General features: G+C 43.6%; 1 protein-coding gene across 1 annotated transcript; it reads left to right on the forward strand.

Annotated features, from left to right (window-relative positions):
• The first annotated feature begins 27 nt into the window (after window positions 1–27).
• Window positions 28–12810, forward strand: PLEKHS1 (pleckstrin homology domain containing S1). The gene is made up of 11 exons (XM_032422988.1): window positions 28–120; window positions 232–338; window positions 1370–1504; window positions 3056–3131; window positions 4016–4132; window positions 6011–6136; window positions 7234–7340; window positions 7822–7986; window positions 8739–8840; window positions 10020–10155; window positions 12631–12810. The coding sequence occupies exons 3-11, from the start codon at window positions 1410–1412 to the stop codon at window positions 12808–12810; spliced, it is 1104 nt and encodes a 367-aa protein (XP_032278879.1). The 5' UTR covers window positions 28–120; window positions 232–338; window positions 1370–1409.
• Window positions 12811–24392: the final 11582 nt, after the last annotated feature.

The following is a 24392-nucleotide window of genomic DNA, read 5'->3' on the forward strand; positions in this document are numbered from 1 at the left end:
CAAGCTGAATCTGTTCACTTTCTTTTATTAGGCAAACAATTTACATTTTATTATGAAAATGAAGTCTGCAAACAAGATTACTTTATTAAATCACCACCTCCTCAGCTTTTCTTCTCTGCTGTAAGTATTCACCATGATTTAACAGGCCTCCCACCAGGCTTATGAACATTTTTAAAATCCTTTCTCTTCCTCTGAGATTTAACTAAGATGAAAAATGTTTTCATTTTTCAGTCTTCTTGGAAAAAGCGGTTTTTCATTCTTTCAAAGAGTGGGGAAAGGAGCCTTCGTCTTTCCTATTACAAAGACCAACATCGTCGAGGGTCCATTGAAATTGACCGGTGTGTATCCAGTTGAGAAAACGTTTATAGCAGCAAGTATTAACAAGGTGCATGCAAATCAAAATTTAAATCATTGACTGAAAGAACCAAAGACTTCACACTCAACAATATTTGTTGCTGAAAAGAAGCTAAAATGAGGAACATTTTTGAGTAAAAACATAGCTAAATACTTATTTTGTATTGTATACTATAGTTCATAAATTATTACTTAATAAGGATCTAGTTACAAAAGATTTTGATTCACTTAACTTATGGATGAGGGCAGATAAAATCATCATTTCATGAAGCCAAGATGGATTTTTTTTTAAGATTTTATTTATCGGGCACCTGGGTAGCTCAGTTGGTTAAGCGACTGCCTTCGCTCAGGTCATGATCCTGGAGTCCCGGGATTGAGTCCCGCATCGGGCTCCCTGCTGAGCAGGGAGTCTGCTTCTCCCTCTGACCCTCCTCCCTCTCATGCTCTCTGTCTCTCATTCTCTCTCTCTCAGATAAATAAATAAAATCTTTAAAAAAAAAAAAAGATTTTATTTATTTATTTGACAGAGAGAGATAGCGAGACCAGGAACACAAGCAGGGGGAGTGGGAGAGGGAGAAGTAGGCTTCCCGCCAAACAGGGAATCAGATGCAGGGCTCGATCCCAGGACACCAGGATCGTGACCTGAGCCGAAGGCAGATGCTTAACAACTGAGCCACCCAGGCGCCCCAAACCCAAGATGGATTTTTTAAAAGTATTTAGATTGGCTTTTTTTGTCTTCTCTTTAAGAAATTACGTACAAAAAAGAAAATTAGAAAACACGATACTTTGTAGAACAAAGACTCCAACTGAAAAAAGAATTTTTGAATTAAGTTTGAGGCTGAACAAAGTATTTTCAATCAGTGTTGAACCAGATCTAAACTTATTTCCTAAAATTATCAGACAGTTTCCAAAATATTGATCAAGCAGATCTAAATTTTATTCAATTTGAATCTTAATATGAAACACTAGTCTTCGTGTTTGAATCTGTTTAATACTTTTTGTCTATATCTGACAGAAATTCCAGTGTAGAAGTTGGCATAAGTGGCCATGAAAAAATGCAGTCCGTACATAAGATGTTTAAATGCCGCCCTGATGAGGTGATGTCCATCCGAACCACTAACAGAGAATACTTCCTCATTGGCCAGGACAGGTAAGTCCCAAGACAGCACAGAATGTTTCCCATGTGCGCAATAAAAAATAGACACACAGACAAATAAAACATTTTAAACCAATAAACAACATACTTTGAACAGAAGCCCATGGCCACACCCTTCAAGACCATCTTGATAGTCTTCCTTATTTGTGAAAATATCTTGAAAAATCCCAGTATTCGTTTCCTAGGGCGGCCATACCAAAGTACCCCAAGCTGGGTGTCTTAGAACAACAGAGATGTATTATCTCACTTTTCTGGAGGCTAGGTATCTGAAATCAGGGTATCCCAAGGCCATGCTCCCTCTGAAGTCCTAGGGAAGGTCTGTTCCAGGTCTCTCTCCTAGCTTCTGGTAGTTCCTGGGCTTGTGGCGGCAGAATTATAAGGTTCACACAGCATTCTCCCTGGGTACGTGTCTCTGCATCCAAACTTTTTATAAGGACACTTGTTTTATTGGATTAGGTGGCCAGTATGATGTCATCTGAACTAAGTACATCTACAAAAACCCAGCCCAATTTCCAAGTAAGGTCACATCCTGAGGTACTGGGGGTTGGGCCTTCAACATCCAAATTTTGAGGGGACGCAATTCAACCCATAACCCTATCACCATCACCCCAGATGCAGTTCATGTAAAAGGACCCAATACACAGGGATGCCTGGGTGGCTCAGTCGGTTCAGCACCTGACTCTTAATTTCGGGTCAGGTCGTGATCTCATGGGTTGTGGGAACGAGCTCCCTGCTCAGTGGGGAGTCTGCTTGTCTCCCTCTCCCTCTGCCTCCCCCCCAGCTCTCTCCCTCTCTTAAATAAACAAATAAATCTTAAAAAAATAACCAATTCACAAACATCTGTACAAGCTACCTATGTTAGGGAGGGGCAATGCTCATCCCTGAGGGGGGTCTTCAGTTTTTAAGAGGGGCTCCTGGTGCTAGCAAAGTGCCTAATGGATCCTTTATAGATGATTATCTGCTTGGCAGAGAGGCCAAGGTCAGGGGAGGGAGCTGTGAGAGGAGGCAGCGAATGCTAACGCCAAAGTATGAAGAACCTTGATCTGTTGCAGAGGAAACCCAAGGCAAAAAGCTTTCTTTTTACATTGTCATGAAAAGTCAATAGAAAAGATGTGATTTATATAAATTCATTGAAACCCATTCTTCATAAACACATGCCTTCCCCCAAGGGGTGGCATACCTGGATAGCTCCACAAAAGTGGTGCTGACAGGTTAGGGGGCTCACTTAAGACCACAAAAGAAATCAGTGTCAAAGCCAAGAGCTCCAAACCCTATGATTATTACTGTTATTTTCCAGTGTTCTTCCCATTTCCCTGAGCTCTCCTCACGGAGGTGGCGTGAAGATTAATTCTAGTGTGCAAGTGTGGAGGTGGTGAGGAGCCAGTGGGTCATTTAAGCAACTTCGGAAAAAAAAAAATCTTTATTTCCCTGGTACCTGCTCCCACTGCCTGTTCCAACCTTAATAAAAGAACCCTTCCCTTGTTCAAAAGGAGTACAGGTGCTATTGTGGCCACGCACCAGCTGCCAGTTTATTCCTATCAACAGGGAGAAAATTAAAGACTGGGTCGGCTTCGTGTCATCATTCTGCCGCCATGGAGAGCCAGCACGCCACAATCCAGAGGTGACTCTACATCACTCATAAAATAACAGGGGCACGCGAGCACACCCTCTTCAATGAGGAAACAATGCTAGCTTTTTCTCTTCCTCCTTAGCAACTGGCACTAATCCGAGGAATAAATAAGTGAGAGAATGTACATCCTTGTTATTTCTATGATTAACAATAGGAAAAAATAGTGTTGTGTTTTGCAAGACACCCAAAATGCAGACACTTCAAATCTTCATTACTGGGGTCAGAGGGCTGTGGCATTTTTTCAAGAGTAGCCGAAACTAGAGTATTTTCCATCATTGTTAACGCAAGGTGCATAAAACGGCTACCTTTTGAATGACGTCTAGGGTGGTTTCTATAAAAATGCTTCTCCTATCTCTTGCATTTTCAATGTAATACCTCTTTAATGTAAAGGCTAGTAGCTTTAAGTTTGTCATTTACTTCCCAAGAACCTTCGCTAATTTACACAAGTCCTTTCTTAGGGCAGACCTTTATAAATGAAACTCAGTCTCCAGGTATTGTTCTGACATGTTTTCTAAGTTGTTCGATGCTGACAAAGAAAGCAGAGGCCAAGGAGGAGGGAAAGCGAGGTGTGTCTATGAGTAGATTCAAATGATTAGAGCCAAGGGGCGGGGTGCAGAGGGGTACAGCCTTGAAAAGATGGGTGGAGGGAAACTCAGGACCTCTGAAGGCCAGGCAGAGAGTCCTCAAGGGTTTGGAAACAGATGAGAGGCACAATTACATCGATTACATTGTGTCTTAGTGAGAGAAGGCTGGCTGGGGGTACAAATGTTCGTGGTAAAAGACTGGAGGCAGGAAGCCCAGCCACGAATCTGTTGTTTAATTCTAGGTAAGAGATCAATCGTGCCCTGATTGCAATATTCCTTTTCCATAAGCAGGAGAAATTCTCATTGGGTGGTAAAAGGCCCTCTTCAGACCCCAGCCCTCTCCTTGGTCCTCCCAGCACATCAGAGGCTGTCGGCCCCACCACGCCAAGAAACAGTCTTCCAGACATGGTAATCAGACTTACGTCTCTCTCTCAGGACGCCTTGCCTGGGGGTCAGCTGATGCTTCAAAAGTCTTACCAATGTATCCGACACCTTCCTCTAGGCCTAACCCACATAAGAATCATTCTTAGTCCTAGTGTTGATCTTAGGTTTAGTCTGTTTCTTATACCACAATGAGCCTTACTGCTTGCCCTGCCTACCTCGAAAGGTGTTCATTCATTCTGGGTGCTCCTCGCCCTGCATCCGGGTATGTGGGGTGGAGACCCCTCCAGCTAACTAAAAGCCTGGCTGCCAACCTTGTCCTCCCTTTCACACAGAGGGCACAGAGTACCTCTGTAAAAAGATTCCTGAAACACCACTTGGTTTTCTGCCATTCCATCTATACAGATTCTGAGGTAAAATCAAGGTTCTTATTAATAAATTTCCTTCATTTACCCAGATCAGTCTTGTTTCCCTGTGTGTGTGTGTGTGTGTGTGTGTGTGTGTGTGTGTGTGTGATTCCATCTTTCTTTCTAATGAAATCCATTTGAGGAAAAAAATACATCTGGCCCTTGAAAGTGATTTGTGATTATACTCTCTGGCTCTCTCAGATTTGCAGTCTTCCCAAGTTTGGATAAGTGGGCTGAGTAGTTGTTTGTTTGGCTTTTTCTTCTGCCATGGATACCATTTTGTCCTTTAGAGATGTAACCATTGACTTTCCCTACTCCCTGGGTACCAAGCACATCTTAATATGGCATAACCTCCTGTTTTATCTAGTTGGGAGCTCTCCAACTATTTTAAAAGCTTTTCTATAGCAGATCAAATTCACAAAGGCCAAACACCTCATTTGGTATTTGTAGGAAATGGGTTGCAAAAGATAACTCTTTGCAGTAAATACCTCTTGTTTTTCACTCACGATACGCCTTCTCCCTAAAGATAACATTGCTGGTCGTCTTGCCTTTTCACACGCTGTATTCCAATTCAGTTAAGAGTACCATCTGCCTTGTTGGGGTTTGTTGTTGTCGAAATTAAGTGGAAAGCCTTCTTCATCCCCAGCTCAGCATGGTCTGGCTTCATGATCTTGGTGCTAGAGAAATGGACACAGTTGAAAGGATTATGCTTTTTAAAATCACTTTCCTTCAAGGACTTCTTAGAACACATTCAAGATCTTTTCAAAACCCCCTGCTCCCAGGCATTGTTCTTAGAAGAATTAAGTTGTGCTTATAGCAGTTTTCCTGCCATGCAAAGCAGCTACTTTAGTAGAGTATCTTATATCTACCGGGGAGGGAAGGCAGCAATTGGTTGAACCTACATTACCTTGAAGACTGTAATTCATACTATCACATGATCAACATTAGCAAATTGCATTGCTATGGAAACAACAGAAGTATGTGAGCAGAACACAAAAGAAGAATATTGAGCAGGAAGAGGAAAGGTGTGGTGCCTTGACCATGGGCTAATTACCTTCTCAGATGGCACTGGCTGAAAACTAGTAGGTGGGGATGGGGGCCTCTGTGGCAGAGCTTAGTGCCTCAGAATACTACCCCCCACCCCCACCAGAGTGAACCACTTGTTCTGAGTTACAGATCCCAATGGTAGAGAAAAACCTGAAAGATGGGCTTATATTTTTACATCATCAAGGTGACCCAGACACAACAGGCAAGTCCAAGTTGTGTGGGCTTCTTCATGTAACCTTTGAAGATCCTCTGATCTTCTCAACCCAATTAATCTATTATGGCTTTTCCAGAGAGCATATGGTTTAATTCTGTCCCCTGCAAAAAGAAGAAAGAGAAAGAAAGAAAGAAAGAAAGAAGAAGAAAGAAAGAAAGAAAGAAAGAAAGAAAGAAAGAAAGAAAGAAAGAAAGAAAGAAAGAAAAGAATTAATTCTGTCTTCATCTCTTTATTCAGCATTTAATGGAAAAAAATTTTCCAGGACTCAGACAAGCCCATTTACTACATGATTTCTTGTCAGAGACTACTGAAGACACAGAAGAAGAGAGTCATTATGTTAGTCCTCAAAGTATTCTTTTAGAGGTAAGCCCTTCCATCCATTAATCCTTCATTTCTTGTACAAATATTTGCTGGGCCCCGGCTGCGTGCTCTTCCTGAGGTACTAGGCCGGGTTTGGTGGAACAGAGCAATGAATCAGGCGCAGGTGATGTGCTCACAGAGTAGACACTTGAATAAGAGGTGCCACGATACCAGACAGAAAGGGTTCCGTGCTGAGGAGAGATGCTTACAAAATGCATGGAGCGCATGAGGGAAGGAAGGCAGGGGAGGTAATTCCCAGAGAGAAGACCAGCTAAAACGAAGCTAGTAAGGCTGATAGAATGAAGCTAAAAGGCCATTGAAAAAAAGACTCCCCCCTCCAAATTCAGTACAAAACTGTGCAGGAGAAGTTCAAAGAAGGAGGAGATGGGCGAAGGCTGAGGTGGTCAGAGGGGGCTGTGGGACCTCGCAAAGCCTGAACACAGCTTCATCAGGCCAGAGGGCAAAGGGGTACTCCAGGTGAAGCAAGGGCCATGAAAGCTGGCTCTGGAAGACCACCATTCATAGGGGAGAAGCAGAAAGACTGGCTTGACTGGAATGAATTTTTCCAATTATGGGTTCATGATTAATCTGTTAGGCAGGCAGCTAAAAGCCCTCAGGGTTTTTGAGCAACCATTCCCCCAAATGACTTAGTTGTGAGGGGCTAGTGGAGAGCCTCCTGGGGGACAATATTTTCTAGGACCTTTGCAGCCCTTTGCAGCCACTTGGTTAGCCTGTGAGCAGAGTAGCCTGAGGACAGCTCTGTGTTGTGTGGGAGTCTGACCCAGCCAGGTGACATGATTCTCAAGTAGCACCAGTTGGGAAAAAGTTCATATCATTAAGTGCCTAGTGATGAAACAGAAAAATAAATAGCAATTTAGTCCAATAAAACACCGTATTGGGAGCATGGGGGAATCCAGCAGGTGAAAACAGACTTTGAGTCAGAGAAGCTTTACTGGTTCAGTCTCCTAGAATGAGCACCACTATTCATCCAGTGGTGGATGTACTTACTATTTCAGGGCCCAGAACCATCATGGAAGGGGTAAAGAGGCACCTGGCTATTGGTAGACTTGCATTCTTATGTCTATTCCTCTTGTCTATAGTTGGATACTTTTGTTGCTTCCAATGATTCTGGTGAATCTGCTGAAGCTGATAGTCCAGACCAGTTCTCCGAGGGAACTGAGAATCACTACATGTCAATGAAACCCTGGTATGTAAAATTGCCATGTTCTTAAAATTGATTTTTAACTAATGCACTTTTATAGAACAATTACTGTTGATATATTAATTCAAAAGTATTACCATAGACCAAGTTCACCATATTATTCCAGTAATCTCAAAACAAGAAGAAGTGAGAATGATTTCTCTACCCCTTGAAAACCATTTAGTGACCGCCTCAGACCCTATTCTGTCTCCTGGGGAACGGATTTTCTATTCTGAATTTATGTCTCACACTCTCCCTTCTGTGTTCCAAGTCCTCCCAATGTAAAGAATTATTTTGACGCCATTTCCACTTTCAGAAGGAAAGTTTGTCAAATTTGATTCTAAGTGTGATTCTGAGGGTGGGGCATACTTGAAGACCTTGTTAGTTTTCGCATGGCTCCTAGCTACTGAAATCTGATTCATACACCATAGAAAGTTATAAATAGATTTGCTGAAAAAGGGTTTTATATTAATTTCTTATACCATAGTTTTTTCGGAGAGACATCCCACAAGACTGCTGATAGCGAAGAGGAATCCCAGGGCCTTCCAGAGAGCCAGAATAGTGGGCTTCACTTGCAAGAACAAGATTCACGAAGTGACTCTTGTCTTCCACCTGCCAATATGGAAGCACAGACCATGAATGACAAAAAGCAGTCGGCCTCACTTACTGTTGTGCAATTATCTATACTACTCAAGTAAAGTTCTAATTTCTAAACCTCTGTGGGCCCTTAGAGCAAGGCAGCCTTCCCTTTTTACTTAGAATTCAAATTTTAAAGTAGTTCCTAAAAATCTCCAAGTCAGCCAACATTTTGACCAGCTTCCCCTTCTCACTGATGTGGTAGCCAAGGACAGTGAGTAACCGAGCTGGAAGCAAAGTGGTCCCCTGGGCTCTGGGTAGCATTTTCAAATATTTCTAAAAATTCTCCCTTGGCTAGTGTTTCAGGCCCTGGAACTTTGGATCACGCTGAACTAGGTAGTGTGTCCCCCAGTGTCTACAGTTAAAATTATGGGCACACAAGTTGCATGACGTTTGGTTATAGAATAGGAGGGGGACGTTTAGGTTCTAAGTGATGCCAAGATATTTGATGAGATTGTTCTCCATTTTCACTCTTTCCATTGTCATCTTCTATGGGATCATTTCCAGTGGAGAAATGAGCAGATGGATGTGATATATAATCAACTTAGTCCATTTTGTACTTCACTGTCTGCCATCCACTACCACATTCCAAGAGGGGCGGGGAGGGCATCAGTGAGTAACTTAAATTCATATTCTCCAAATTTGGGGGACAATCTTTAACTGGAAAATACCATCTTAGATGTAGGAGGCCAAAGTCTACTCAGGAAGTCCAGTTCAGAGCCAGAGACAGTGGCCTGATGTGACTTTTACAAACATTTTATCTCATAGTAACATCCCTGATGAAGGCCAAGTGGAGAAACTAAATGTGTTCCTTTCTCCTTCCGACATCATCAATTATCTCACTCTCATAGAAGCCGCAGGACGTATATGGTAGGTTGAAGATTTGAGGGTTCTTGATTATAAATGGGGTTGGAAGATAGGGAGACAATAATTTTATCTTGAAACTCTGTATGTGGCAAAACAAAGAGTTTGGACAGTGGTGTTGCTTTTATCACCAAAGGTCTTTGGTTGCGGCAGAAATAAGGGTGTAGCTGTTGGAGCGTCAGCTGGGAGGTGGGTTGCGGATAGGAGGACCCAAAAGTCCAATAAGCAGCAAGTCTCCGATACTTTGAAGGTAAGGAAAAGCAGGAAGGAATAGGTATGGTCCAAGGAAATCATCCCCAATCACTGAGCAATGACTATTGTATAAATGAATGAAGTTCGTGAAGTCAACAAGAATCTAAGGTCTAAAAGAAAAGGTTGGACCAAGGTCAAAGACTTCCAGACACCTCTTGTCAGGGGCAGACACAAGAGAGAGAATTTTCTTAAAGTCAGCACTGTTTATTTGGCTCTGTATCCTTTTAAGAACTTTGCAATTTATTTTGGTGGAAGATTACATTTTTACAAGGGAAGGAAGTCCTTTAAGGTAAAGGGATGACAAGTTCTGTAAGAGGACAGGAAACATAATCTTCCACTTTTCCAAATTTCCTACAATCTTAGAGGTTCAATAAATACTTGACTGAAACTGTAGACTTCTCTGTGCCTGAGTTTGCTCATTCCTCAATTCATTTATTGTTCATTAGATAGTCATTGTATAATCATCATGTGCTCCCTTTCAATAAATACTTATTAATCATCTTCTGTTTACTTGGAGTTGTGTGGCTATGAATTTTTTTTTTTTTTTTTGGAAGGTAGTGCTATACTTCCGGGGTCTCATAGCCTGGTGAAAAAGACAGCCACATAAACAAGCAAATGTAAAATGCATGTGATTTAAATATACAATAAATGGGTGTTCCCACCGTGCAATAGAAGCCCAGGGGCAAGGAGGGTCATTAAAGGAAGGGGAATGTAGGAGGACCGTGTAGAGGGTATGATCAGAGTTGGTTTTGGAAGAAGGGGTGGGGTCCAACAGTAGTGACAGATGAGAGAATATTCCAACAGAAAATGGAGTTTGTCTGCTTCAGATGCAGTGCAACATAGCTGAAGAAGCTGGTGACAGTCATGAGGGAAGGCCAATGTGTCCCGCGAGCACAGTCTCACACTTGTGTTGAATGTTATGTCCCATTGCAGTGTGGCTCAGTGGCAAGGCCCCCCGCGCCTGGGATGCTTATTCTTTCACGGAGATCATCTTTTGGCCGTGAATGACCTGAAGCCCCACGGCCTGGACGAGGCCTCCTTGTTTCTCAGCCGGTCTGTCCAGAAGGAGGTGAGTCTTGCTGACCGGCCCCGGCCAGGAATAAGATCAAGGTCTCCGGTGGAATCTGAACAGTACATGCAAATACATGCAAATAACAGAATGTTGTTTTAGAAGCTTTTCAAAATTGCTTCATATAAAATAGGTATTTGGAGAGGCCCCCGGGGTAGGAGACCGAACATCAGGGTCCAGGACCTCAGACGGAGCATGAGGTGGCGGAAGGAGCGTGCAAGGGAATCACGTTGGCTCAGGGTGTGTTGCATTTTCTTTAGACAATTTGTGCCTCAGCTTTCTCTTCTGCAAAATTGGGGGTAAGGCTAATACTTGTTGGAGAATTAACTGTGATAATATGTGTCACATACTTACAAATGGGACCGGCCCCCACTAGGCACTCCATAGCGTTTACTGCTTTTGCTTCTCCCACTATTGGCTGGGGAACATTGGCCAGGGTCAGCTTTTTTACTCTTCGCACTCCTCATCTCAGAAATTGGCCTCGCCATACCTTCCTCACGGGAGGGGACAACAGCATTCTGTTGGAACTCCATTTTCTGTGGAAGAATTAAACAAAACATGTGAGTGTGTATTAACGATGTATGTTTTCAAAGGGCTCTCCACGGCTCCGCCTGTGGGTCCCGGCTCGGCGGGGCGAATTCCTTCCCTGGCCAATGTTTATTTCTAACACGCCACATGACCTTGGGAAAATCACTTTCTCTCTGGGTTTCAGCTTTGTCTGTCTACAGTAAGATAGTTGGTTTTCAACCTGTGCTTCTTGAGCCCCCTAAGAGACAGGGACTTGAGGAAGAGGTGAGGAAGGGGACAGTATATGAGACTTCAACAAGAATGATCTACATTTATCATTTATCTGCTTCCTACGTTGGCTCTGTTAGCTCTCCCAGAAGAAATATTTCCTTGGCTTAAAATTCCTGAAAACCACTGTGCTAGATGATCTCTCCAATTTCTTCCAGCTCTGAGGGTTTATGATTCTATAGGTCTTATCTCTGCATTACACAGTAACCTCGTTAACAAATGGTGCTATGCATATTCTCTAAATGGCGAAAGCCAGCAAGGATGACGAATTGTCTAAGGGACATAACTAGTTAGTGGCAGGGCAAAGACATTCAGCCATTCATTCACTATTTATTGAACACCTCCTGTATGCTGGATCTTGGGCTAAGTCCTAGAGCTACATAAATGGCCTTAGCCCAAGCTTAAGGAGCTCACATATTATGGATCAAATAGGCATGTTATGTGCTAGTTACAATACAGTGTGTGCCCTAGGATGTGAACAGAGGGCCATGGGAGCAGACAGAAGAAAGGAGTAAATCTGTATGAGGAAGGCCAGAAAGGTGTCTCAGAGAAGGTAGTGTCTGGCTTGGGTTTTGAAAACCGGGTAGGAGTTTGGAGAAGAAGTAGATGTCAGGGGCTCAGCCCAACAATCAGGTGACTACAGTATATTTCCTCTGCCAGAATCTTACCCTGGGGCCAAGCGTTCAATATAATCTTCTGAAAGTTACCAAACAACATTCTGACCCAGAGATCCAGGCATTAGCTCTGAAGCCAAAAATAAAAAAAGGATTTTTGCCCGGGAGCAAATTCAGGACCTCCCCCTGGGCGCTGCTGACTGCGGTGTATCAAGACCGCCCTTCTAGACTGTCGAGTCTCTTGCACGGGAGGGGACAACAGCATTTCTCCTGCGCTGATTCTGCCTGCCCCTTTCTATTGGCTAACAGGGGTGTTTGCCAACATGGTTATCTGGGAGGTCAAAAACTTCTACTTTCCCATTCCCCCCCTGCCCAAATCCTGACTATTGTTTATGTTAAAATGGATGTCCAGTTCTTTTTAAAAATTCAAATAGCTGGTCCCTGGAAGGGAAAAGAATGTTGGAAGAAGGGGGATATGGAACCAAAGGAGGGGCAGCCAAGGGCCCTAATTGTTTTAGAGCATTTGGACGGATCACATCTACTTTCCTTCCTGCTGGGCCGCAATTGAGAGACAAGGAGGTTGGCTTGGGGATGGGGAAGGGACAGCGAGAGGAGACCGTGTGAGATTTTAAGAAGAGGGGGAGAAGGGGTGTGTGTTAAAAAAAAAAAAAAAAAAAAGAAGAAGAAGGAGATGCTAGATTACGGGAGAGACACATCAAACTTCAATTTCCCCCTGATCTTGTCCGGGGCTGGTTTTGTATGGTTTCATCTGGATGTTCTAGTTTCAAGAGGCTTATACTTCCTGGTACAACTGGGCCCCTCGGGCCTCATCAGTGCTCCCTGCAATCTACCCTAAAGTTTCAGGCTGGTGGCCACCAGAGAATAAAAATCCACCCTCCACCTGAATATACAAGTCATCCTGACTTCCTCTGGCCCAGATTTTGTGGTTCATCGTAGGGTTTTTCTTCAAAACCAGCTTCAAAGGGTGTTGATGAGGACAGACTGAGAACAAACAACTGTAAGGATAATCTTTAGTCATTTAGTTTCCCTCATACTTGTGTTTTAGAAAATAAAACTCACCATCGGCCGGATCCCAAATTCAGAGAAATTCCATGCTGTCGCCTGTACGTGCTCCTTAAAAGATGAAGGTGTTGTACCTTTTCAACTGGATAAGTCTGGATCAGAGAAGACACTGAAGAGGAGTCCAGCCATTAGAAAGGGTCCGTGTAAAGGAAGTAGAGAGTAACATGCCAGGACCCACTGCAGAGGAGCAAGGATGGGCCCTGGACTCTGCAGGGGCTCTGCCTCTCACCGCTGTGTGTAAGATGAGACAAGTCAGCACAGATCTCTGATTTTCTGCATCTACATCCTAACAGCGGGGATAGCTCCCCTCTCTGGCTATTGCATCAGGGATGTTGCGAGGGCCAAGGGTGATGATGACTATGGAACACAGAGGAAATGGAAGGCCTTATTATCTTAGACTTTGTCCCACACAGCACAGAGATCGGGTAAGTCCCTCATCTAAAATGCACTGTGTTCTATGAGGTCGTGCCCCACACAATCCCTTCTTTGTCAGGGAACATACAGTTGGAAGTACATGCTCATTCCAGGAAGGCAAGGTTCCCGAGAGATGCGATATCGTATCAGCCCTCCCAAACACCTCCTGCTCCTTGTCATGCCCCCAGTCCGAAATGCTGAGACAGAGCTGCCTCTTGGACTCAATAATTATCTTGTTTTCTCAAGACCCAGTAACTATTCTAGAAGTCGAAGCAGTTTTAGGTCATATACAGCAAAGATCTGTTTTCTCCACAAGGAATTAAGGCAACAACTTAGCACTTCTAAGTTTGAAAGGTCTTAACTAACTGATACCATAATTCATTGATCCTACAAGGCCAGAAACATCAAATCTTTTTCCATAAACAGGAAAACAGAGGCAGAGAGCAAAAGGACTAATCATATCTGGGAATGGTAGAACATAAGGAGGCTTCAGAAAATATATCTTACCATGTTGTCATTTTGTGCCAGAAGATATCAAGGCCCCATACGTTTAATACAAACAAAACAGAAACAGACTCATAAATACAGAGAACAAACTGGTGGTTGCCAGAGACGAAGGAGATTAAAAGGTACAAACTTCCAGTTATAAAATAAGGAAGTCTCAGGGATGAAAAGTGCAGCATGGGCAATAAAGTCAATAATACCACAATAACATTGTATCGTGACTACACTTAACTGTGGTGAGCAGAGCATAATGTACAGGATTGTTGAATCACTCTGTTTTCACCTGAAACTAATAGAACACGGTGTGTAAAAAAGTAACAATAGTAATAATATACTTTCTCTGTGGTTCCCAGTTGCATTGCCGTTTAGTGGTAGAACCAAGAATCTAAAACCAGCTCTGAGAAACAGATGTCCTGATCCTCACTTTGTATTTGGACTGAGGTTTGAAAAGACCTTCAGCAGATAGAAGACACATTCAAATACAGATCTGTTATCCAGATTGTCTAAAAATTCTTACCTACTGTTTCTTTTTTTAAGCTGGATGGAAGACTCTGCTTTCTCCCTAGTTTTATTGAAATGTAATTGACATATGGCATTGTATCAGGTCAAGGTATACAACGTAATGATCTGATGTGTGTATGGTCGCCTATGTTTCTACTTCCGGAAATCTGTCCTACAGAAATACTCAACACACAGATTGTTTTGTAATGTTCACTGTAGCATTGTGTAATAAAAAAAAAAAAATTATTCAGGGATTGTTTAATTATGAGGACTTCATGGGATGGGATGCTCTGCAGATGTTAAATGTTCGGTTAAATGTGCAGTCACAGAAAGATGTTTACGATATAGTGAGAATGACAAAAGCAAGTTGCGGGGGGCGCCTGGGTGGCTCAGTCGGTTAAGCGTCTGCCTTTTGGCTCAGGTCACAATCCCGGGGTCCTGGGATCAAGCCCCACGTCAGGTTCCCTGCTCAGCAGGGAGCCTGCTTCTCCCTCTCCCTCTGCCACTCCCCCTGCTTGTGCTCTCTCTCTCTCTCTCTCTCTCAAATAAAGAGATAAAATCTTTAAAAGAAAAAAGCAAGTTGCAGAACAGTAGGCATGACATTGTTATATTCTTACAAAAATAAATTATTGGTACTTATGTATACATATGTGTGTATACAAAATTTCCCCAACCCTAATAAGAGAGAAATGCCTACCTCATCAGGTTGTCATGAGGTTTAAATGGGTGATGTACGGACAGCAGCTAGTACGCTGCCTGATACACAGTGAGCACTCAGTGCTGGTTATGAAGCTGCCGCTTTGACAATGCTGTTTTGTCCAGTAAGAATCATCTCTGAGAAGTAGGAGCAAGAATGAGCATGTCACTTTTATTAAAAAAAAAAATACAAGTGTGGGTGATAAATTTTATATATTTATGTAAATTTGCATTTATTATATAAATATTTACTTATATAAATGTACATTTGTTATACAAATATATTTTATATATTTATTTATATTTATATATTACTTACATTTATTATATAAACACAAATTTAAATACATATATTTATATAAATATATGGAATTTAGATAAATATTTATTAAGAAAAAAATTTTTTTAAATCTTTTTAAGTAAGAAACCCAAGCCACTTCAGGGAAGGAAATGCAAAACCATCAAGGTAAAACTGTCCAGCAACCAACAATGTGGGTGGATACACTGCCTTGAAGCCCAAAGGTCCTTCCGTTGTTTGGCTCAGAAGTCCACACCACAATGCTAATAAAAGCTAAAATGAGATAGATGGACAGACCTTAGCCACCAGACACTAAGCCCCTCATGGGATGAACTAAATCCTTACCGGGCTCACGGAACTCCTAGCACCCAGCCCAGCCTCTTCTCAGCACTCCAGTGTGAGGGCAGTGGGCCCGCTCCCGGCCGCCCCTCCCTCCCTCATCTTCTGCCTGTTGCTGAATCAGCTGCGGGCCTTGTTAAGCAGGATCCCGCTCCAGGTGCTCCTCCCACTTGAGGGCTTTGCTCCTAAAAGGAAGCCTCAGAGCACATTCCAAGATCTTCCCACCCACAACCCAAGGGTTCTGATGCCATAGGTCCAGGGTGGGGCCCTGGAATCTGCATTCTAATGGCCACTTCCAGATGATTCGATTAGGTGGACAAGGGACACTCGAGGGACATCACCCCAGGGTCATGCGAAGAGGCACACGTGTCTTCTGAGAGGCGGCAGGACATGGAATGAGCACGGGGGTGGTTCTGAAGGGTGAGGGCCCACCGTTTTCAGTAGTTCTGGGGAAGAGGCTAATGACGGCCACCCCTTGCCTCCTCCTCCAAAAAGAACCCTGTTCCAGAGGTGAGAAGCCCACTTTCGTTCCTTGCTCTTGGCCCCTGGGGCGTGTCCCAACCAGGGCTCCTAGAGGCGTTGCTGTGCCGACTCTGTGCGGCCCCAGGCCCTTAGACGCGGCAGGAACCCGGCGCTCGGCTGCGGGAGAAGCCACTCCTGCAGGCCGCTCCGCATCGTCAGGCGCCATTCCTCTTTGCCTCGCCTCCCAGAGCCGGGGGCCAGCCGGTCTCCGCCGGGATTCAACCTGGGTCCCTGCCCAGCGAGGGGCCTTTCTTCCTCCTAACAAAGGTAGTGACCCCAAGGAAAGCTGCTGACTGAACCGGCCCCCAAGTCTGGTGATGGAGGCGTGTGTCCCAGACCCCAGCTTTTGGAATCCTCTTTGTCCCTGGGCTGAGAGAACTGGAGGACAGTCTGCTGAGAGGCAGGGGCAGGTCTCCAGGCCAGGCCTCAAAAGACTTGTGCCTCATAAATATAATTTCCCCAGAGCAGAGAGGGTGGGACAGACCTCCTCACAGTGCCCACCCACCCCCAGCCACGTCCACACCTGTCCTCAGGGCATAATGCCATCTGTGACCTCTTTCCTTCCAGAGCTGCCTCGATGTTCATTCCAACCCAGTTCCAGGTGGATAAACGTGGGCAAAGGTGGGGCCGGGGACCGCAGAGTGACTGACCCTTGTCCCTATGGGGTGGCCCTGTTCTAGGCCTACTTGTGGACGGAAGGCAGTAACAAGAATGGATTATAAGCTATTCTTGGCCATCATTTCTCAGGCCTGGTGCAGTGCTTCCGTCCTGCTGGGGAAGAAACCAGAGCCCAGACATGGGAAGAGGCTGACCTGGGCTCCCCGAGGCCCCGGGCCACGCCTCCAGCTCCCAGGCCAACAGCTTTCCTGCAGGGCCTTTGCCATCTCTCTGGGCTCTCCCTCTTCTTCATGGCCTCGCGCCTCTGGAACCGACACCAGAGGGAGTCTCTATCTTTCCACTCTGTCTCTCTGCTGGGGACACAAACGATTCAGTCAATTCTAAATAGCAGCTGGTGAGATATGCAACGAATGTGCAGGGCCAAACACATCCACCCCTACTTGAAGCTGCTGACATGCTCGCGTGGGTTCCAGAAAGGCATTTGTGGTTATGTAGAGTGAGCCCCTGCACACTTACATATATGTACGTGTGTGTTGAGAGAGAGAGAGAGAAGACAGGTGGGAAATAACAATAATTCTTTATTTTTTAAAGATTTTATCTATTTTTGTGAGAGAGAGAGAGAGAGAGCAAGCCGCACACGAGTGACGGGGGAGGGGCAGAGGGAGAAGCAGCCTTCCCGCCGAGCAAGGAGCCCGACGCAGGACTCGATCCCAGGACCCCGGGATCATGACCTGAGCCGAACACAGACGCTTAACCCACTGAGCCACCCAGGCGCCCAATAACAATAATTCCTTACTGAGCTGAGAAGCCCAAGCCTACAGTGTCCCCCGCCCCCACCTTTCTCTTCAGGGCTGATGCCAAGTGACTTCCTCTTAGGATGATAAGGAGAATTTAAAGTATCATAAACAGGCCCAAAGAGAGAGGCCTTTCAGATTCAGAATGTGGATTAACTCAGAGTTCTTTAGTGAAGTTGAATTTCCAGATGTGCAAGAAACGTGTTTTATTGGAAAAACTCTTAAAACATTTGAGTTAATGAATTCTTTGTCTAATGATCAAGGATCAGGAAGGATCTCAGAAGCCATTCTCAATACCAACTCTGGCTAGATGGTTCTGGAAAACTAAGGGTTGACGTGAATCTTGCACTCACAGTACTAGACTCTGGAGCTGCCTGATTCCATAGCCACTAGCCACGTGTGACTTTTAAAATTTGAACTAATGAAAATTAAATAAAATTTAAATTGCATTTTCCAGTTGCACTAGCCGCATTTGAAGTGGTCAGTAGCCCCATGTGGCAAGTGGCTGCAGTATTGGACAGCATGGATAGAGACTATCATCACAGGAAGCCCTGGTGGACATTGGTGCTCTAGAACGTTAAACCCCCAAGAGGGGAGCAATTCACAACTGCCTTGTTCACCATCATGATCCTAGCACGTAAATACAGTGCATCACTCATGACGAGTGCTCAAGAGATACATGTTGAAGGAAGGAATCACTAAATTTGGGGTTACATTATAATTCCTAAGCATTCTGTTTGATGATGTTTTCAAATAAATATTCACATCAACGATTCTGATAACAAAAATTTTTTTGGGTAGGGGGTCAGATCCAAATTAATTTTAAAGTCAAGCTGCGGGCCTTTTTAATGTAATCTGTTTTCTCAATAGTTAACAGGTTTCTCTGAGTAATTGATATTGACTTGGGAGCTGTTACAGAGATACACACACACACATACACACACAAATACAAGATCTAAAACCCTTTCACAAGGGTTTTTATGACATGGTGAAGAAGGGAAGAATGACTTGTGATCTCTGGTTTACCTATTATCATTTGAAGAGGCACTATTCCATAAGTTTAATTTTAAAATTATGTTAATCATCATTTTCCTAAAACTTGTTAGCACCTCCTTGCCTTCTTCAACTCTTCTTACTCGGGGTCATGGCTTGGCAGTCTTCCACCACACTCTGCGTATTTCCTAAGAAGTACTCAGACCTGGAAGACTATTTCCTCCTCTACCAAGTGACCCGGGACAGCCTGTGTTTATGCCGGGGGCCGGGGAAGTGGACGATGCAGCTCGTTTTAAACCTACACAAACGGAGAGTTAATAGGCCCTGAGTGTGAGAGGTTTTGTGACTAAAGCCCACTCGTTTCTAGTACGGGGTTCGGTGACGTTGATGTGGGTGCTCGGTTCTCTTGACAGCAATCTCTGTGGTGCTGTCATTTGCTTGCCGCTTGGTCTCCAAGTGTGTTCCGGGGAGCTGAGACCACCAGGAAAAGGATCAGAAGCCAGGTACAATTACTCTGTCAGAAAAAGTAGAGAACAATGAACTATCAGACTGTGTGGTGACGGAGGAGTTCGGAGAGGCAAGCGGTGATGGTGGAACGGAGCGCTAATGAGGACCTCCACCCGGCGTGGCCATGCTACGGAATCTTACCGCAGCTTCCTGAAACCAGAGCTACTGTCATCCCCATGGTCTGGATGGGGAAGTTAAATAACTCGTTCGTGGCTAGTACATGACAGAGCCAGACTTTAAACCAGACAGACTGGCTTGGAGGCCGCAAGCCGAACTCTACCCCGTGCTGAAAGCCTCCTGGAGGAGGAGGTGGCTCGAGCTCCAGAAGAGGATAATCCCCAAGGCTCAGGCATGTAGACAGCGAGCCTGGAGCGCACTTCCCCAGTGAAAACAGGGAATGTGAGGAATGACTCAGTTTTCTCATCCAGCACTGGTTTCAAGAATATCCATTCATCTTCTGGGCCTCTCGCCCAGGAGAACGTTCAAAGTCCATACCGTATGTTTCAGGAACCAGGAGAATTCTCTGGAGGCTCCTGTCATGACTGTTTAGCATTTTTTACACCTCTCCTTTTAGATGGCCATCTGGCTCCATATAACGTTCAAGTTAACAAGCAATTAACGCACAGCTCCAATGACAAAGGCTGCTAGGCTGGGCCCCTGGACAGAAGATGAGGAATAAAGAATCCTTGACTTTGCAAGCCTTATCCTTGGGTGGGGGTAATACAAACATATACATAGAGAGCTGCAAGGCAAGTCCATGATCCTAAATCCTTTGTTAAAGTACAAATTCAGTGTTAAATGAGTAAACAGTTTATTCTTTTTTAAAGATTTTATATCTTTATTTGAGAGAGAGAGTGAGCGAGAGAGAGCAGGAGCAGAGGGAGAGGGAGAAGCAGGCTCCCCGCTGAGCAAGGAGCCCGATAATGCGGGACTCAATCCCAGAACTCCGGGATCATGACCTGAGCTGAAGGCAGATGCTTAACAGACTGAGCCACCCAGGCATCACTTAAATGAGTAAACAATTTAAAGACTAATCCTATGTAGTAGGTTTGGGAAAAGCTTCATAGGAAGGGTGACTTTTCTTTTTTTGCAGGTGTGGGGGGGGGTGGAATTTTACCTCTGGCCAAACCCTCATCACAATATGCAGCCATCACAATATAATTGTCAGGACCAAAGAAGTTCTCAAAGTCCATAGTACAGAACTCCTTAATCCTTATGCAATTTGAGCCCTTTGAACTGTCACCATCAGTACTTTTGGAGTACTTCTTGGGTTTAGGGCACAGTGCCAAGCACTGGTGATATTAAAAGGAATAAAAGATGGGACCTCAGGGAGGTGATAACCTAATTAAGGATATGGGTGTAAAAATTGCTTAGGGGTAAAAACTTCCCAAATAGAACTGAGGTATATATTCACACAAAAACTTGTCCATAAATATTCATAGCACCATTATTCGTAATAGCCAAAAAGTAGAAATGTCCATCAATTGATGTAGGGATAAGTAAAATGTGATATAACCATATGATATAGATAAATATGATTTAGCCATAAAAAGGAGTGAAGTACTGACAAGTGCTACAAATGGATGAACCTTCTAAACGTTATGCTAAGTGAAAGAAGCTAGTCACAATAGGCCACATGTTATATGATCCTGTTTATATGAAATGCCCAGAACACACACGATTGTACAGATAGAAAGTAGATTAAGGGGAGAGGGGGAAGTGGGGGGAGGGTGACTGCTCATGGATACCGATGGGGTTTCTTTTTGGGGTGATCAAAAATTTTTGGAATTAGATGGCGGTGATGCCTGTAAAACTCCGGGAATACACTAAAAACCACTGAATTGTACACTTTAAAAAGGTGAATTTTATGATATATAAATTATATATCTCAACAAAAATATATAAAAATAAATTTCACTCATAGACTCTAAACTGGGGTAGGGAAATTGGATACTAAGGCATTCCCCCCACCCCAACCTTGGAGATAGACTTCATTTATAGTTGATGAAGAATAAGGGCAGGAGCCGTCTTCCCCATGGACTGATTGAGCAGCCTTTTCTAAAACATTACCTCATGTGAAGATGGTAAGGGCATCCCTGTGTAAGAAACAGTTGATTACCTGATTAATAAAAATCTTTAGCTCTCTTATAGGTAATAATTCTTATTACCATCAAATCTCAAAAGTACCTCGGGGCACCTGGATGGCTCAGTTGGTTAAGCGTCCGACTCCTGATTCTAGCTCAGGTCGTGATCTCAGGGTTGTGAGATCGAACCCTGCATTGGGCTCGGCACTCAGGGTGGAGTCTGCTTAAGATTCTCTCTCTCCCTCTCCCTCTCCTCCTGCTCTCTCTCTCTCTCTAATAAATAAATAAAATCTTTAAGAATTTTTTAAAAATAAATAAAAGTACCCCAAGGACCAAAGAAACTGCTTAAAGACTCATTCATACTAAGGTGTAAATAACTAGATGAGTCTTAACTTAGAGCAGAAGGATGGCAAGAGAGGCAAGATAGCACTCAGTACCTACAAGGGTAGGATATCCATTGCCAGACCACAGAAAAAGAGGAAAGATACCAATAAATCACCTAAGGCAAACTATTTCTCAAATTACCAATAGCTAAGTAGCTATTGCTTCTAAAGGAGCTAGAAGTTATATTCCCTACTCTAAAGACTTCTACGAACTGTTTCGAAGACATAACTGCTATTTTTGCTCAGTCATATTTAGGACTGGTAGGATTTCTTGTGCTCCCAAGAAAGGTAACTCCTTGATCAAATGTTTTTTGCCTTATATGCTAATCTGATCCTGTTGTCTCATGAACTTATCTTGCCACCAAAGATTAAAACAAAACAAAAAACCCACAAAAAACGAAAAACCAAACAAACTCACACAAAATTTAACACTGTAGTCGAAAGGTCTTCACAGAGCCTAAACAATGACCAAATCATAAGGACCCAGTTAGGAGAGGAGAAGCTCTAGCAATGAGCAAAGCGGAGAAGGAGTGAGGCTTGAAGTCAAGGGAGAGATTTAGGAAGGAATCAGTCTTAACCAATTACAGATGGCTGGCAAGCTGCTGCCAGCTCAGATCAGCCTGCATGCTGTAATCCCACTTTTTCTTTAATTAATATCTCACACTTCCAAACAAAGTGGGTGAAATTGTAGAGAAGTCTGCCAGGACTCCTCTCAGCTTACATAAGCCAAACTTGAGCTGGGCTGTGGATTTATTAGGCAGTGCTGTGAACATTTTTAATGCAGTATTTATTTACTGAGCTGTATAAATAGACCTGATACTAGTGTCACCATCACTTTAGGAAAGATGCTTCTTTTCGGATGGTCTGACGGTGGCTGCGAGGCATTTGCACGTCGTTCATTGCTTCCGAGCTGTTCCATATCCACCCCTGCCTCCCGCAACCCTTCCCTCCCATTTTGCTGAATTTGAGAATGTAGACAACAACCCACATCATTAAAACCGTATCAGAACTGCCTGATTAACTCTCTAGGATTCAGGAATTAACGGGAAAAAATAAGAGTAAAGCCAACCCCGTGCCAACCCCAGTGCTCCACTTTTAATGGAGCATTTACTCACTTTTACTCTATTAAACACTTGACCCACAAGGTCTAACCATATGTCGTCCTTCTCTGTCTCTCAGGTAGAATTGATTGCCCATCTGTGTTTCCACATCACTTTGTACCTATTTCCTCTGTGGCACATAAATCTATTAAGGATGTTTGTCAGTATCTATGTTATTCCACGGAAGTCTGGATTCTTTGCCAGCAAGCTGTGTCTCGGTCCCTGTTACATTGTTAGCGTCTCCGAGAGCGCTCAGGCTAATAACAAAAGCCTGGTGAATTAAAGTGGAATCCAAGGTTACCATCTCACAACGTGAAGCCTTCCCCAAAGTGCAGCTACCATGCCCACAGGACACAAAGTCTCCACTTGGTTTTGGCTACAAAAGATGAGTTTTCAGGGCCCTATAGGTCAGAGATTCTTGGGATAATAGAGTTCTAACATTCCTCATTAGCAAATATCCCCCACTTTGCCCTGAGTCAATAAACAAGTGTTTATTCGGTGCTGCTTAATACAGGCTTGGAGCTTAGAAGCTCTAGAAGGTACCTTCTTTATTCTTACAGTTATAGAAAGGAATGGAAAGGGTCTGATTTTTTTCTTTTTCTTTTCTTTTTTTTCTTTTTCTTTTTCTTTTTCTTTTTTTTTTTTTTTTGAGCATCTATTCAACAATGCTAGGCCCTGAACAGGGGTTTTATGTACATTGTTTCATTTAGCCTTTCAAACAATCCTTCAAGGTAAGTGCTATCATTTCACACATGAGAAACCTCATTTTGCAGGTGAGGAGAATGAAGCTCACAAAGGTTAAGTAATCATCCCAAGGTCACAGATTCAAACCCAGGTTGGCCTGGCTCCGAAGCCCATGTAACAGTCCCACTGACCTGTCACTTAGTTTGACCTTGGGCCTAGAGCATATACTTCACCTCTTGGGCCTCAACTACAGTTACATCTGTAAAATGGAAATAATACTACCTTTTTGGAGAAATGATAATCTAATCTTTTAAGGAACCCTGATTACCCTCAGGCCTATCATTCTAAATCCACTCATAAAGCTATGACTAATTATTATGAGAGAAGTGTGTAATATAAGAAAGAATGTATTTAAGTGCCAAAATCTACCATATAAACAACAAGCGATGCGGGATTTCAGAGGAAGAAGAGGTGCATACAAGCTAATGTCTAAAGCCCCTTGGAATAGACCAGGCTTAAGCTGGGACTGAAACGATGAATGATATTTGTTTTTTTGGGTTTTTTTGTTTTTTTTGTTTTTTTTTTTAAAGATTTTTTATTTATTTATTTGACAGAGAGAGACACAGCGAGAGAGGGAACACAAGCAGGGGGAGTGGGAGAGGGAGAAGCAGGCTTCCCGCTGAGCAGGGAGCCCGATGTGGGGCTTGATCCCAGGACCCTGGGATCATGACCAGAGCCGAAGGCAGAGGCTTAACCATCTGAGCCACCCAGGCGCCCCAACGATGAATGATATTTGGACAGATGAGGGAGAAAGCAGGTTGAGCAAAGGGAGAAAGATGAATTTGAAATGAACATGACAGTGAAAATATCACTGCACATAATAATGAAAAATACCATTTTTAAAAAGATTTTATTTATTTATTTGAGAGAGAGTATGTGTGCGTGCATGAGTGCGGGTTGCAGAGGGAGAGGAAGAGAGAATCTGAAGCAGACTCCCCACTGAGCATGGAGCCCAATGGGGCCTCCATCCCACAAGATTATGACCTGAGCCCAAACCAAGAGTCAGATGCGCTTAACCAACTGAGCCACCCAGACACCCCACGAAACATACCATTTATTTTGTGTTTGCTGTACAACAGGAATAAAGTGCTCTTTGGTAGCATAATTTCATTTAATCTTCACACCAATTTTAAGAGGTTACCTACCTCTTTGCTTACCTCCATTATACTCATGCGAAAACGAAGGAGCAGAGAGGTGAAATGATTTGCCCAGGGTCACAGAGTTATTAAGGTGCAGAACGAGGAGTCT

The sequence above is a fragment of the Phoca vitulina genome, unplaced genomic scaffold (assembly GCF_004348235.1).
Source record: "Phoca vitulina isolate PV1807 unplaced genomic scaffold, GSC_HSeal_1.0 scaffold28, whole genome shotgun sequence".
Lineage (NCBI taxonomy): Eukaryota > Metazoa > Chordata > Mammalia > Carnivora > Phocidae > Phoca > Phoca vitulina.

Excerpts from the sequence above, each read along its gene's own strand:
- PLEKHS1 (XM_032422988.1), top strand. The coding sequence starts at position 1,410 with ATGCAGTCCGTACATAAGATGTTTAAATGCCGCCCTGATGAGGTGATG. Across the intron at positions 6,137-7,233 it reads CTCAAAGTATTCTTTTAGAG|TTGGATACTTTTGTTGCTTC; the intron begins GTAAGCCCTTCC and ends TCTTGTCTATAG. Across the intron at positions 10,156-12,630 it reads GCCGGTCTGTCCAGAAGGAG|AAAATAAAACTCACCATCGG; the intron begins GTGAGTCTTGCT and ends CTTGTGTTTTAG.